General features: G+C 46.7%; 1 protein-coding gene across 9 annotated transcripts in view; it reads left to right on the top strand.

Annotated features, from left to right (window-relative positions):
* LOC118502984 (collagen alpha chain CG42342) overlaps positions 1 to 13,800 on the top strand; it is an 89,644-nt gene that overhangs the window by 60,846 nt on the left and 14,998 nt on the right. For 5 of the 9 annotated variants that reach the window (XM_036035769.1, XM_036035772.1, XM_036035770.1 and 2 more), the window contains 4 exons: positions 1,951 to 2,019; positions 6,233 to 6,412; positions 6,480 to 6,585; positions 6,735 to 6,823. In XM_036035769.1, the coding sequence (XP_035891662.1) occupies positions 1,951 to 2,019; positions 6,233 to 6,412; positions 6,480 to 6,585; positions 6,735 to 6,823 (444 nt within the window). Of the gene's footprint in view, positions 1 to 1,950; positions 2,020 to 4,573; positions 4,628 to 6,232; positions 6,413 to 6,479; positions 6,586 to 6,734; positions 6,824 to 13,800 lie in introns of all 9 variants that reach the window. The other 4 variants (XM_036035771.1, XM_036035777.1, XM_036035773.1 and 1 more) reach the window with 2 other exon arrangements.

Consider the following 13,800-nt stretch of genomic DNA (forward strand, 5'->3'; position numbering starts at 1 on the left):
TATTTACAAATCTTCAATCAACTTTCTAATTCTTGATCTATAATAGTTCTAACGCAATCAGTTGATAACTACTTATAGAATCTGTCGATACGGATAACTATTGTTTGCATTCCTTACGATGTTTTCTTCTTGTTCTTTGGCACTAAAATCTCTAATGGTTTCGGTTTGTCGTTTCTGGTTTTCTGTGACTTGATCTGTTAGTCCTATTTACAGAAAGGCAGGTCTGAATGGGATTTGATCCACGGTCCTGCCATGTGAAGACCGGGGCCTCCGGATCGCCCCTAAAAATTTTGATTTAATTTTAATAACTATGTGAACTCGATACATATCAGAATTCTTGAGGAATTCAGGTATCAAAATTGACTCCTATGAGCCTTTATAAGCAAAGAGTAAAGAACTCTTGGGAAATAAGTCGAGCTGTAGTTGCTGTCGTACAAAAGCGCCCTATCCGCCTCTTCACCGTAGCCGTGTAAACCACAACGAACGATCAAATTTAAAGATAAACTTTTGAAGCCTGTGTCCTGTGTTTCCAAGCACCAACTCCAGTAGAAAACTGGCTACGAACAAACATTGGATCCACTTACACAAAATGGACCAGGGCGTCTCACCGCCATGATGTTGATGTTGTTGCGCGAATCAATGTCATCTTAAGTGGAAAACCGTGCCGCTGTGTGTATATATATAATCCATCCCGCGCCACCATTGTGGGACGCGCCTGCACGACCAAACTCGACCAAATCGGTTCGTGAAACACTGAATCAATTTATTAATTAAGTCCTAGGCGAATGTACACTTTGCACGCAACGAGTAAACTACATTAAGCAGACATCGGAATACCCGGGTCGGTTGGCTGAAAATATCTTCGAGCGCTAAAAGTTTTCCACTCGGCGCTGAGCCACCACGGAAAAATGTAATTTAATTTTTCACCATCTCCACAACACCCACCATCGCTGCCCGTCTAATGCTGATGAAAAGTCTTGTCCACCAGGCAAAAGTCCCGCAACTCGGGTGAATCTTTTCGAGCAAAATCGGCTCACACTCACGCCCTGCCAAGCGCGCCCGAGTGGGTCAAATAAATTGACCAGAGGTTACAAATCGGACCTGAGCGGTAAAGTCAATGGTCGGTAAATGGTCCGAAAAGGAACAAATTAAATTTCATATCGTCCGGCAACATTTGCTCCGAATGTTCACTCGTCTGCGTGTCGTAGGTTCATGGTCCATGGTCTCTGTTTCACTCTCATGCACCAGCCGGCACCGATTAGTGTGATAACAAGTGGACGGATGTGTCCTCATGTGTCCCATCGTACATTGCGTACCTTTCGTTCGCTCTCTCGCGCGCGCGCGCGACTCTTGCCATCCCGAACATTGTCTGTCCCCGAGAAAGAATGACCGCGGACATCAATCCACCGGGCAGGCTAACCAGACAGGGTGGCTTTTAGAGGGTGGCAATCGGCAGTGTATGAGTGTAGTCATTTATGTAAAATTAAATTGAAAATTGTTTCCTTCCTTCCTACGGCCCACCGACCTCGGGACTTGGGGATTGTCCGGTGCGACCCACGATGTCGCACGATTGTTTCCCACGGCGACGCAGCTCACCAACACTGGGGCCCTCGGTCTCAACAATCCTGTTTTACATGCTCTGCTTCGTATTTGTACATCTTCCGCCGGTATTAATCTGGCCACCATAGTCTCTCGCCGTCTCTGTCTCGCTGGTTGATAATGGAACTTGTTTTTCTTTCAATTCCCCGTAAATCCGCCACCTTCCGCGGAACACCCATAACCTGAATCTAACGTCTTCCACCACCCTCTTCACGCCTAACAATCGACGCATCGCGGACCCGGGACCCACGTACTAATGCTGTAACGGTTGCGAAAATGTGCTAATCCACCATCATCACATCGCCTGGACGCGGATGCCGCCACACGCACGCCGGGACTCCTCCCGTGCAGGGATTAAAGCGATCCGTAACGACACTGCGCGGTGGCTCGTTAGGCTACGCGGAAATCGTAGCCGTGAAGGTATATTGCTTTGGCTTTGTTTAGCGTGTGTTGTTGCTTTCTTCCTGTTGCCGTGTTGGGTAGATGATAGTTGTGCCGCGTAGTTACCGTTGTGCTTCACCTGTTTCCACAGTGCTCAGGCACTAGCTGGACCACCGCTAGCACCGCTTATCTGTAGTTTAGCTGTTGTGTTTGGGTTTGGTTCTAGTAGTAGTTTTTATTTGCATGCCTACACGTGTTCGTTTGAATGTCCGCACAACCTATCCACCCTGTTTTTTTTTTAGATGCCAATATCCGATACGGGAGCTGGTCGCCCGACCGGGTGATGGTCGATCGGGTTCGAAAGCGGATTAGCATGAGTGTAGCCGACCATTGGCCAACCATCAAAAATATAGGCACCGGGGTGAACGGTAGAATAGATGCGAATTTTGAATTCACGCTACCCGAGCATCCCGCTAGCGAGCGGAAGCCTCTGCCTCTGGAACTTAGTTAGTGCTGGTAGTGGTAGCTTTAACGACTTCGCTTCTTCCGATGTGGCTTTTCTGTCCACCAGGTTCTGCTTCGCCACCGCGTGTGAGTTCCTGTTTTCCGTGTCGTGGTTTGAACTTTTCTAACAGCAAAAAGCCAGCAGCCAGCCCAACAACCACTCTATCTAGTCGTTATCTTTCCTGGAGCATGCTTTCATCTGGGATGTTGGACGGCCGTTTGCTATTATTAAAAACTCTCTGTCCATGTTTTGCGCGCGATTGGCCGGAGGAAGTGGAAGCTTAACGGCAGCTTTACCCACACCTACATCCGGACGGGAAGAAAAAAAAAAACTTACCCAGCAAGAGCCAGTACAAACAAAGTCAACAATGTTTCAACATGCTGTGAGCGTTGCACAGTGTTTGCGGGATCAAACGCTGCGTAGCTTTTTAGGGAAGCTCCAGCTGGGCTTCGGTGTGCTTGGCAAAAGATAAAAGGATTTATAAGTTTATTTCTGCGCTCTATCTAAGTTTAATTTTCTTCGTCAAAAATTATTTCTCTCCAAACATCCAACTTTCGCCTCGCTGTAAGTAAGACCGGCTCCTGGTCGATGCATGCCTTGCCTAACCTTCGCTCGAGCCCACTGTGCCTCGTACCTTACCGTCTGTAAAACCACACCACATTAAAGAGTACATAAAGTGCGGATTTAATATTAAGCAGGTTCGTGGTGCCGGACCATCTCCCGGGCATCATCTTCAACTTAGCGCTCGTTAAACAGCGAGCTACCGTATCGCCGGACGCCATAACTTCCACTCAAGGTGTATGCACCAGGATTTTTTTCCTCCTTACGATACTAGCCCACGTAAGAAGCAGGCTATTTGCAGAAAACGCCCCATTTGGGAGTGCTGGCTGGCCACGGTGAATCGATAAATTTTGAACCAACAACAAAACAGCGGCTCTACTTGTCTACTCGAAAACTGTCGCACAACAACACACGTGAAGTAGTGGCCTCTTCCCTTCAAGCCGAACAGGCTAATGTCGGTACGAGTTCACATGCTTTCGAGCATCGATAAACCAACCCAGAGCGTTGACCGAAGGCAGGAGACTAAGAAAACACACGCTACATCCTCACATTTTCCCCCACCAATTGCCACATCACATTGTCCACCAGGTCCACCGAGTTTGCCGAGTGTCGCAGGGCACAGCGAGTCCTGTCCTGACTCGCCACTAGGAGCTGTTGTTTTATTGTATGTTTTTAATTAAAAGCAATATTTTATTAAGTTTTTCTTTGGCCACTACTCGAACCCTCCTCCTCCACCACAGGACCGTCCTCCTGTCCTGTTGCGTTATGTTCTGGGCATTTATTGGAACCGATCCGTAGAGTCATGTCCTTCCATCTGGTTTCGTTTTGTGTTCTGCACACCGGTCACATTCCATCACTAAGTCTTTCTATGTATGTGTGTGTGTGGAAAACTGTTTTTCTCGTGAAGATCGGGACATTTTCTTCTTTTCCCTCCCTCTCTCTCTCTCTCTCTCTCTCTCTCTCTCTCTCTCTCTCTCTCTGTTTCTCCTATTGCCTTCACAAAAATGTTAAGTTTGTCTTTTGGGGTAATATTGTTTACTTGTCCCTTTTTGTGTACTACTGAGTGAAAGCGTAGACCCAAAGCTCCTGCACTACTTCCACCTCCAATGTTGGTGTTTTGGACGGACGGATGGTGAGGGAAAAACTTTTTTGCCCACCCCTCCCCAATTTCACCACACCGTTAGCATTATTTGACAATATTGAATTTGACATTCGTAACACGGGTCGGAGCGAATGTAATTTGTGCTGGGGCACAGCTGCAAAATTAGTTGACATCTATTGGTCTTCATTGGCTACACGTGGTACACGTGGTTACTGACAATGTCCAGCGAAAGAAACAAACGAGGGTTTACGGTTCCGAAGCGCAGATATTTATCGTCCACTTTTCGATCATTCGTTCCCGGTTCTTTTTTTCTCTCTGATTTATTTGCATATTTTTCTACGATCCCACTTCACCCTGCACCCGCACATATATGCACCTACACACCCTTTGTTGCCTTCCCCCGTTCCTGATTTCCTGATATCAAGGATCTGCAAGCGGCCGGCCATAATGTGTCCGCAGCAAACATCATCCAGCTGAAGGTAAGTGCCGGAACTCGGTTCGGTTTGGTGGCTGATTTGCTAGAGCTGTGTGCTTCATCTGGGTGGTCCATTCCTTGCAACAAGCTTCTCTGCGACTGGCATCTTCTATCATCGAAGCGTGAACAAAAATGGTTGATACCTATGAGGAAGGCAATGAGAAAAGAAGAGCTCATAATTCATTGTATTGGTACTCCAAAACTGCATCCCACAGATCGACAGCAAGATTTCCATTCGTTCATCTCCAAAATTGTCGCTTCTTCTGCCGGTTCCATCCGCCCAGCAAACACTTTGAACCTCATTCCCTTTTTCAATTTCATTTCACTCCGTAGCCATTGAGGTCGGTAGATTGGGGGCTGGTTATTTATCTTTTCAATTTCATAAATTATCTTTCTCGAGATGTAACATTGGTACGCTGCATCATCCCTGCATGTTCTAGCCACTCTTACAAACGACATTCATTTTTCATCTGTCCGCTCGTTTGTTCCAACTGGCGGTCACGTGTAATGGATACATCGGGTGGGGCATGGTGAGGTGTCAGACATGTGTGAGTAGTAAGCTTAACCAAAAGCATCGTGTCATACACCACCACAAGCTGTCCGGCTTTCTAATCCTTCGAGTTGGTGCTGCTGCTGCGTCCGTCCGTACGTACAGGTGTCGGGAGCCACCTAGCTCGCGTCACCTTTATTTATCCTTCCGCCCAGCAGTTGTCCTGTCAGCAGTTTCGTTGCATCTATGCTCCACGGTTCTTCAACATATAATAAAAACCCTTTGCCCTCTCTCTCACACACACACACACGTTACTCGTGCATGCTGCATGTGTTGCTTGGTAGTTCCACTAGAACCGCGTCTTACATAGTAGTGTAGCGTTTGTTCTTGCATGCTCAAGTGGGCACGCCGGCTGAGTTGGTACTCGAGGCTCTCACGTCCTTCGAGGCGAACGGTGCCCCAATCTCGGCGACATCCGAGATGAATGGTTCGGTCGGGTTTAGATGGATGGTTTGCATCACTTTCCACGCGATGAATGATAAGGGAGCCGGAATGTGTCACGCCAGCAGGCCGCACCCGCGCCTTGTGTAACAACGAGATGTATTTTGTGAACAGGCAACAGCAACAAAACCCACCATCACGGCGATGGGCTACCGGGCTAAAAGGTAACGTTACCCAAGTGCGACAGACACGAAAAAGCACAAAAAAAACCTCCGAAGGGAACAGTCAAGAAAATGGGTTGTAGTACACGTGCCCGCAACCACGTCAAGTGGACAAATGACAGGTGATGCTCTTCTCAGAAGGGTAAGCCCACCGCCACTTCTGTCCGGTTGTGTCTGCGTTGACATTTTGTCATCCCTCGAACAAATTGTACCTTCGCGTCCGCGGCTACCCACGGCAAACTCGTGTGATGAAATGATGATGCCTCCAAACCAACCCCCAGGGACCAACCGTCGAGAGGATGTGTTTGTGGTCGTCCGTGAGAGTCGTACTCGTACGCCCCGAGAGCCGGTCAAGTGGGCTTATGAGCTCGAGTGCCAACACGTTGCTGCCGTGCTGCTGCTGCCAACCGACTTGCAACGCTACGTTCGCTAATTTGATTCTGTGATTCTTTTCCAGGGTGAACCGGGAGAGCCTGGACCACCGGGACCTCCGGGGCCGCCCGGCGCAACCGGTGCCATCGGGCTGGACGGACGTCAAGGGCCGCCCGGTGATCCGGGACTGAAGGGAGATCCGGGTCCGCCGGGCGAGAAGGGCCCGGTCGGCAATCCGGGAACGCCTGGTCTGCCGGGCGCAAAGGTATGGGCAGTTAGTCGTAGGTTGAGAGTTTACTGAGCAGGCGTCTCATCGATATCTTCCTAATTAGGGCGATCGGGGCGATAAGGGTGATCGAGGCCTAACGACACACTTCAAGGGTGATCAGTTCCCTGCCGGCATTATCGAAGGTCCGCCGGGACCTCCAGGACCTCCTGGTAAGTTATCTGAGTTCTTGTTCTTCTTTTGTAGCTTCTCGAGAGATCCTGGAAGGCCATTACTGGCTTTCCGTACATTGAATTTTCCAGTAGCTAGAGAGTTAGTTCTTCACTTGATTCTAATCAAAAGCTTACTTTTTCATCACCAGGTCCACCCGGCGATAAGGGTGATCCGGGACCGGAAGGACCTCCAGGACCACAGGGCGAGAAGGGACCGCGCGGCAAACGAGGCAAACGAGTAAGTAACGATTTCTAGCAGCGTTTTAATATCTCTTCGTACAAACAAGATTTCTTTGACGATTGACCGACTGACTGAACTGAAAGCACCTACTGAATTTCTGTACATAGAACTCAATCTGACGCTTGAAAATGTCACCTGTTGTTTGTCGCCTGAAAAGCTTCTTTAACCTTCTAACGTAGAACTTTGCCTGTGTACGTTGCTTGGTACTAACATTTACATTGATTGATAGCCCTTTATATTTACCTCTTTATTTTGCTTGTTATGCATGCTTTGTATGGCCTCAATATTCCCACTATTCACACTGCTTCGAATTTGATGATTTTGATAGCTGAAAAATGGAAAAACCCCGTTCCATTTAGCCACTGCAGAAAAGCTATCACACGAAACGCATCATACCGTAGGTAAGCTGGCCCCAAACCCCAAACGGGCCAATGTGTACGCCAAATCTCTCCAAATCACACATAAAACAAGATGAAAGAGATAAATTTCATCAGCAAAAGGTTGGTTGGTTTGCCCACCAAAATTTGAACGCCAAATAAAAAAACAACCACAAATTGTATCCAGCATGGAGATATCGCTTTCGCTTCCAGCACGAACCGGCCGCGGATTCTCGTATGCGGAATGAACGATTTTTGGCGGTGCATGCTCTAGCATAAAAGCTTGTTGCAAAATAATAAAAATCACAAACACAGAAACAAAAAAGCGTAAACTCTGCAGCGAAATAATCACGGTTCCGGGGATTGTTCTCGGGGACAGAACAAACATGCCAGTGGGGCGGTCACACACACACACTCGGCCCCGGAGGTTGGAACGGCGATTTCACACGAGATTGTTGTGCCCGGTTGTGCGGACCGCTCCCGGGCCTAGCCGCTGACAAATATTGCCCTGTCCGGTGGTGGTCGGGCCGGGCAATAAAAATTGTATTTAATTTAATTGGATTCCTTCCGCCATCGGCCGACGGACAGAAATGGTTTCCAGGTAGCGGGAGAGGGGGAGGGGGGGCCTTTTTGTTGGCATGTTTGTAGATCGCTTTTTTCCTTCCAGGCGGGGGGGCTACATGAGTGTTTTTTGGAGCGGACAGAGAAATACATATATCTTTGATTTTATTTTTCAACACACGCACACAACTTTTGATATCGTGTTTTTCTCGCCTCTTTTGGGGGGATTTGAGTGACAACATCGTGTCCATGCCATTGTCGTAAAGCATTAGAATTTATCAGCAGCCATCTAGCGGCTGACATTCGACACCCTGCGTTAGATCAATGCATATCATCGTCTCATCGTCTTCGTGTGCCATCCACTAATAATGAGCTTCCACAAATCACGTATCATGCTCGTTGGTTCCTCTCCATCCCTTCACGATCGAGCTGTCCGTGTGTGTCCATGTGTTTGTTTCCTTTCACTAGGTGAATTAGAATCTCGTCCCATCAATCCAAATCGAACGATTTTTCCCCCTGATGGACCCAACATCAAAGGACCTTTCAATCATCACCAGCAAGCGACATGTCCGTGTCCCCGCTGGGGCACCCAGCTTCTTGCTCCAGACGCAACCATAAATTACATCGGACAGCACGATACATCATTAATGCATAACCAACGCACACACGCAGCATGCACACCATGGATGAAACGATACAGTAATCTGCGCCACCGTTAAACCCGGCCCGGGTTTCCAGCTTCCAACGATAGGCTGGGCTCGTTGCTTTTCGGAACGTACGATGTCTTCCACACATCATCATCTGGTTTGTTTGGCCGGTGGATTGTTAAACCTACGATGTACGGCTTCGACAGCATCCAAACAACAGCTCACCGTTTCGATGGTAAACTCCACGAATCAGTGATTTACTCGTGTTGTGGCACAACCACCGACAAGAGAGTGCATGCTTTTCAAAGCAGAAAATGCACTCCGGGTTTCCATTGCACAGCATAATTTGGACGGGGTAAAATATACAACAAAAATAAACAGAGTTACGGATCGCTGGGCGCATTCAAACTTGCTCGAATGCTATATCCAGAGAATATCCTACAGAAACATTAGAGAACTTTCCCAAGCCATCTTACGGGATTTCTTTGCATTTAAATTCGCTATTTTATCAGTACCTACAGTGCCATGACGTATCTGTAGTTCTCTGAGACTAATTGAAACAGGTTTTCCGATGGAACTTTCCCCAAAAAATTCTCCTGGACTCTGTTGAGGTCAGTCGGAAGTCTCTCAGAATTGTCAGCTCACCGTCAATGCGCTCTCTCAGAAATAAGACAGCTAGTTTTGGACAACATTGTCTACCATTTCCAGCATCCGGCGCGCGAAAGCCTTAAGCCTTGGATAAACCTATTGTTAAATGAAAAATTTACTAGACAACAAGGTATTCCTTTCCTCGTACATTTTTGCTTCATTCCAATGGTACAGAGAAATTTGTTGGGGGGCTTCGATCTTTCTCCAAAAGTCCAGAGATTACGTTGTAATACTAAGAGCATTTTGAACTGGATTTCAGGAAATGCCTGACTATTCCCAACATCTTTGCTCCTCAGGAAGAATTCACAGTGCGAAAAAATCTGCAATTACAGTTTCTCTCCTATACGTGGCAGCATTAAGTCTTCTTCTTCTTCTTCTTCCTTGACACTACAAGCGCGAGAGGTCTCGGCCTGCCATTTCTGGCTTTCTGTGACTTCATTTTACCCGTAGCAAGTCCTGTGTACGGGGAGGCGGTCAGGATGGGATTTGAACCACGACCCTGCCGTGTGAACACCGGCGTCGCTGTTGTCTCTATCATCCGGCCGTCCCCATAATAAACTTTCAATATTCAAAGCAAATCAGTGTTATGTAGATGATAATCAATCATTAAAAATTGGTTTAGACAAAGTTGTTAATTAAAAAATATTAAATATTGAACAATGCTGTCATCAATCACAATGCTATATATATTTAATATTCTAGTATGACTGACCATTGCTTAACAACCCTTACCTTTACATTACTTTATCAAAAACCAACCAAAATGTGCCTTCCCATTTCAAACAACTCATTTTTATGTGTTCGGCTGAGACAATTCGACCATCAATCCCAGCTGCCATACAATGGTGTAACAATGATCAAATTTCAGTGTAAAATATTAAAATATAAATCTATTTCCATTCCAACTGTTCCTTCACTCCCGCATACCTACTCGTTACCCTAATACGAAGACAGGGCTCTCTCAGCCAGATGACCCGTAATAGGTACACCACCGAGCTTGACCGCGCGGTCTTTTGCCAATTCCGATCGGGAAACAAAAGCCATTAAATTCGCTCGCGACACCACGCGTTCCGCTGGCCAGTGTTGCCGGAAATTGGAATGTGAAACGAAATTCCTAAACGAGACCCGAATGCCAACCCAACACAATTCTAGCCCGCTGCAAGTGGAAAAGTTTCAGGTTGCGTTCCTGCAACAAATTTTGCGCTCGCGTCCTTCCCGTGGCACGGTTCACTTGCTTTTTGGCGCGCTCGCACACACCAAACAACGCAACACCGTACCGTATTAAAGTTTTTACTCACAATTGCCCCCCGGACCGGGCGTTCGTACTTTATCCCCGTACGTAACGAGACCGGGTTTTTTTCGGGCGGGGAAAATTAGTTGCAACATAAACATCGTGAGGTGGTTTACAGTGCGCGTCACTCGCCAGTCAGCCGTTTAATCCAACCGGTTGGAGTAAAAAGCACACTTCAACCACAATGCAACAATGCATCTGATGAAGCGCAAAGTGCTTCGTGTGCCAGCAGGACGGAGCGCAATTATGCTGCACGCAGGATTTGCCATTCCAATGAGCATCAGAATAGGTTTCGGTTGGGTGAGTTTATGATAGGTTGTATGCGTTGCAGGTTAATTAAAAAATCCACAATCGAGGTTTTTCGAGTTAAGTACAGCACATCTAAAATGAACCTATGGTACGGTCTATTATTTAGTCCATTTTTATGTGATAATTATTTCAAAACATCACAACAATCAAGTGTATCCCGATCGAGATTCATGATACTCTGAATCAGAATCAGAATCCATCCGTACTCTGATATTTTTGTGCTCATCCCGTAATTTTTTGACATCATTCCAGATATTTTGGTTTTGGTCCCGAGATTCTTTGAAGCATTTCCATAACCTTTTGTTCTAAACCCGAGATTTTTTAAAGACTCGCTGTACCCTGTCCCCTGTATAAAGGACTAACTTTCAATATGGTCGTCCATAATTCATTCGTCCATAATTCGTCCGTAATTCAAGTCAAAAGAATCCAATACAGATAGGCCAAGCTCTCTTGAAGCTGTAGATCCATATTGATTCAATAAATGGAATTGTTTTCCGTGTTTGGTTTTAAGCACTTGCATTGGGCCTTTCTCCTTGATGAAGACGATCTATCGTTTTCCAATTAAAATCAATGACACTGTATTGACAGGTTTTATCCTATCGCGTCCAAAAAACATTGGGACAAGAACAAAAATACCTGACAACGTCTTGAAAAACTCTGTCAAGCTTGAACAAAACCAGCTGATCACAAAGTTTCAGGGCGAGAACAAAACTATCTAGCAATGCGTAAAACTTCGCCGAGAAACCCTGTATCATATTACATCGACGATTTAAATCGAACTGAATGGAACTACTCGCTTCCCGAACAATTGCAAATGGAATCTATTGAACTACATACGCCCGATTATGGTTATTTATTGAATTGTAGTTATTGGTTTGCTTAACATAATTAATTTTGCGGACACAATTCACATTACAGACCACGCGTTGCGATGCATAGATGCCTTGTCTGCGTTTATATTTTTTTGTAGCGTCCTCATCCTCATCACCGTGTACTCATGTTGTGATGTCCCTTTTTTTCGGGACCGCGCGTGTGTGTGTGTGTGTGTGTGATGTTTCGTACCATGGTATTGGATTTAATGATATGATGCCATTATTTCGCTGTGGATTTAATAAAATGGCCCTTTGTACGCATTGTAATGGGCCAGCAGCAGGGAAACCACACCGATGAATGTCACCGTAGATAACGATGTACACCTAGCCTGAGTGAAAGTATAACAACAACAAGAAACAGGGCACCAACACACGCAGACACCAATACCCCAACTGTGGGAACAAATCCGCAAAACCACTAACGATTGGTAACCGCACCGGCCATAGCCACCTAGTGACAGGCTCACTTTTCGACGCATTCCGCTTCCGGTTGCCGCTTTCGGCTCGGCTCGGCACATTTATCTCACACACCAACGATCGCCCATTCATGGGTTGGGATGTGGCTTGTTGCTGGATCACCTCCTTCTCCGGACACCGACACCGGATGGCAGAAGGATTTATGTTATCAATAGTGTTTTACCAATTTTCGCTGCGGTTCTTCGATCCGAGCTAAGTGAATGTGAGTTTGCTCAAACACTGGCATAAATTACCGGCACAATATGGTGCTGGTGCATTGTGGAATGGTGCACACACAGGCCTGGATCATGGGGACCGGTCAACAGCACACACACACACACACGCACAAAGGTTTTCCAATCGAAAACTTTTACGCTACCGGTCATTTCGTTCGCGAGCGCGTCCGCCATCGATAAATTTTCCTGTGGCGATGATTTATTCAATTTTTCCACACTCAACCCGGCGGTAAGGACATTTTGTGTAAATCCTGGGCCCACCAAGTACGATGCGTGCCGACCGTTTACCGATTTGCGTCCTGGTAGTGGTGGTTGATCGTTCGATGCAGCAAAAAGGAGGTAAAGAAAACAAAACGCCATTGACGACGCATCCTCACCAAAGCTGGATGCCGGGGGTTGGAAGTGTTGAGAGTGGATTTGTACCCGGTTGGTGTGGCCAATACGGTTGAAAACGATGGTTTAATTTAACGTTCTCACCCAAAACCCCTTGCAACACTGAAAACGGCGCTCATTAGGCGTAAAATCACGTAATTTGTGAAGTTGTCGCCGGTTACGACCGTTGGATCGATCGGGAAATTCGTTGAAAATCGGCATCGCTTGATCGAAACATTCGGGACCGCTCTCAGCGATTGAAATTGTGCATACACAGAAATTGTACGCCATTTGTTCGGCGCTTTCGATCGAATCGGTCAATCATAATTAAAAGGCTGCGAGCTGAAATCGAAACCATGCGGCTCCCCATCCATCCGGCAGCCCCTTCGAAGGTGCGTCCAACGTGTGCTCACATTTCCATCCAATTTACATAAGAGCGATTCCGTGTCCAACGTGCTGTTATCACTCGTTATTCATTGGCATTTTGTTTCCCGTCACGTCGCTATTTTCCCCAGCTAGTGTTGTGGTGGGTGGAAGTGCAAAATTATTGTAAAATTTCACTTTAATTAAACCTTACTATTATTGTTACGGAAATGGGAAGATTTTTTTGTTTGCTTCGTTCTCCCGCACAAATATTGACTCTTTTTCGAGCACCAATCGGTGCCAACATAAAATACAACCGATAAATGGCAAACGGGTGATTGCCAAACGGGAAGGGTGCGTGCATTAAACTGATTGGCACAGTTTTTTATTCGACTTGGTCTTAATAAGCGCTTACGCATTTACACGCTCGCCAACTTACTGATCGATAGAATCGTTTTATTGCATTCTTCGCTTCCTTGAATGTATTTTTGGGCACTGAGGGGGGTTTTTCGTGGGTTTTAACTCCTATTTTAGAGCACAGAGCACATCCACGGTAGCACCACGTAGTAGTTGTTGTCCTAATCCTCAAGCTTCACTAGTACGCAACACCGGCGCTTAAACGCACCTGTTCTAACCCACCCCGAGAATCGCACCCAGCCAGCAACACCCGATCGCACAGAACAAAACAAAAAAAAAGAACCACACCGGGAGCGTGTCTCGAAACTCCGATCGCCGTACGGAATGGTAGCAGGTAAGTGTAGCGCCGTCAAAAGAACATGATTTCTCCCTCAACACACTCACGGCACTACAAGGCACCACGCGACACGACGACGACGACGACG

This window comes from Anopheles stephensi, chromosome 2 (genome assembly GCF_013141755.1).
Source record: "Anopheles stephensi strain Indian chromosome 2, UCI_ANSTEP_V1.0, whole genome shotgun sequence".
Taxonomy (NCBI): Eukaryota; Metazoa; Arthropoda; class Insecta; order Diptera; family Culicidae; genus Anopheles; species Anopheles stephensi.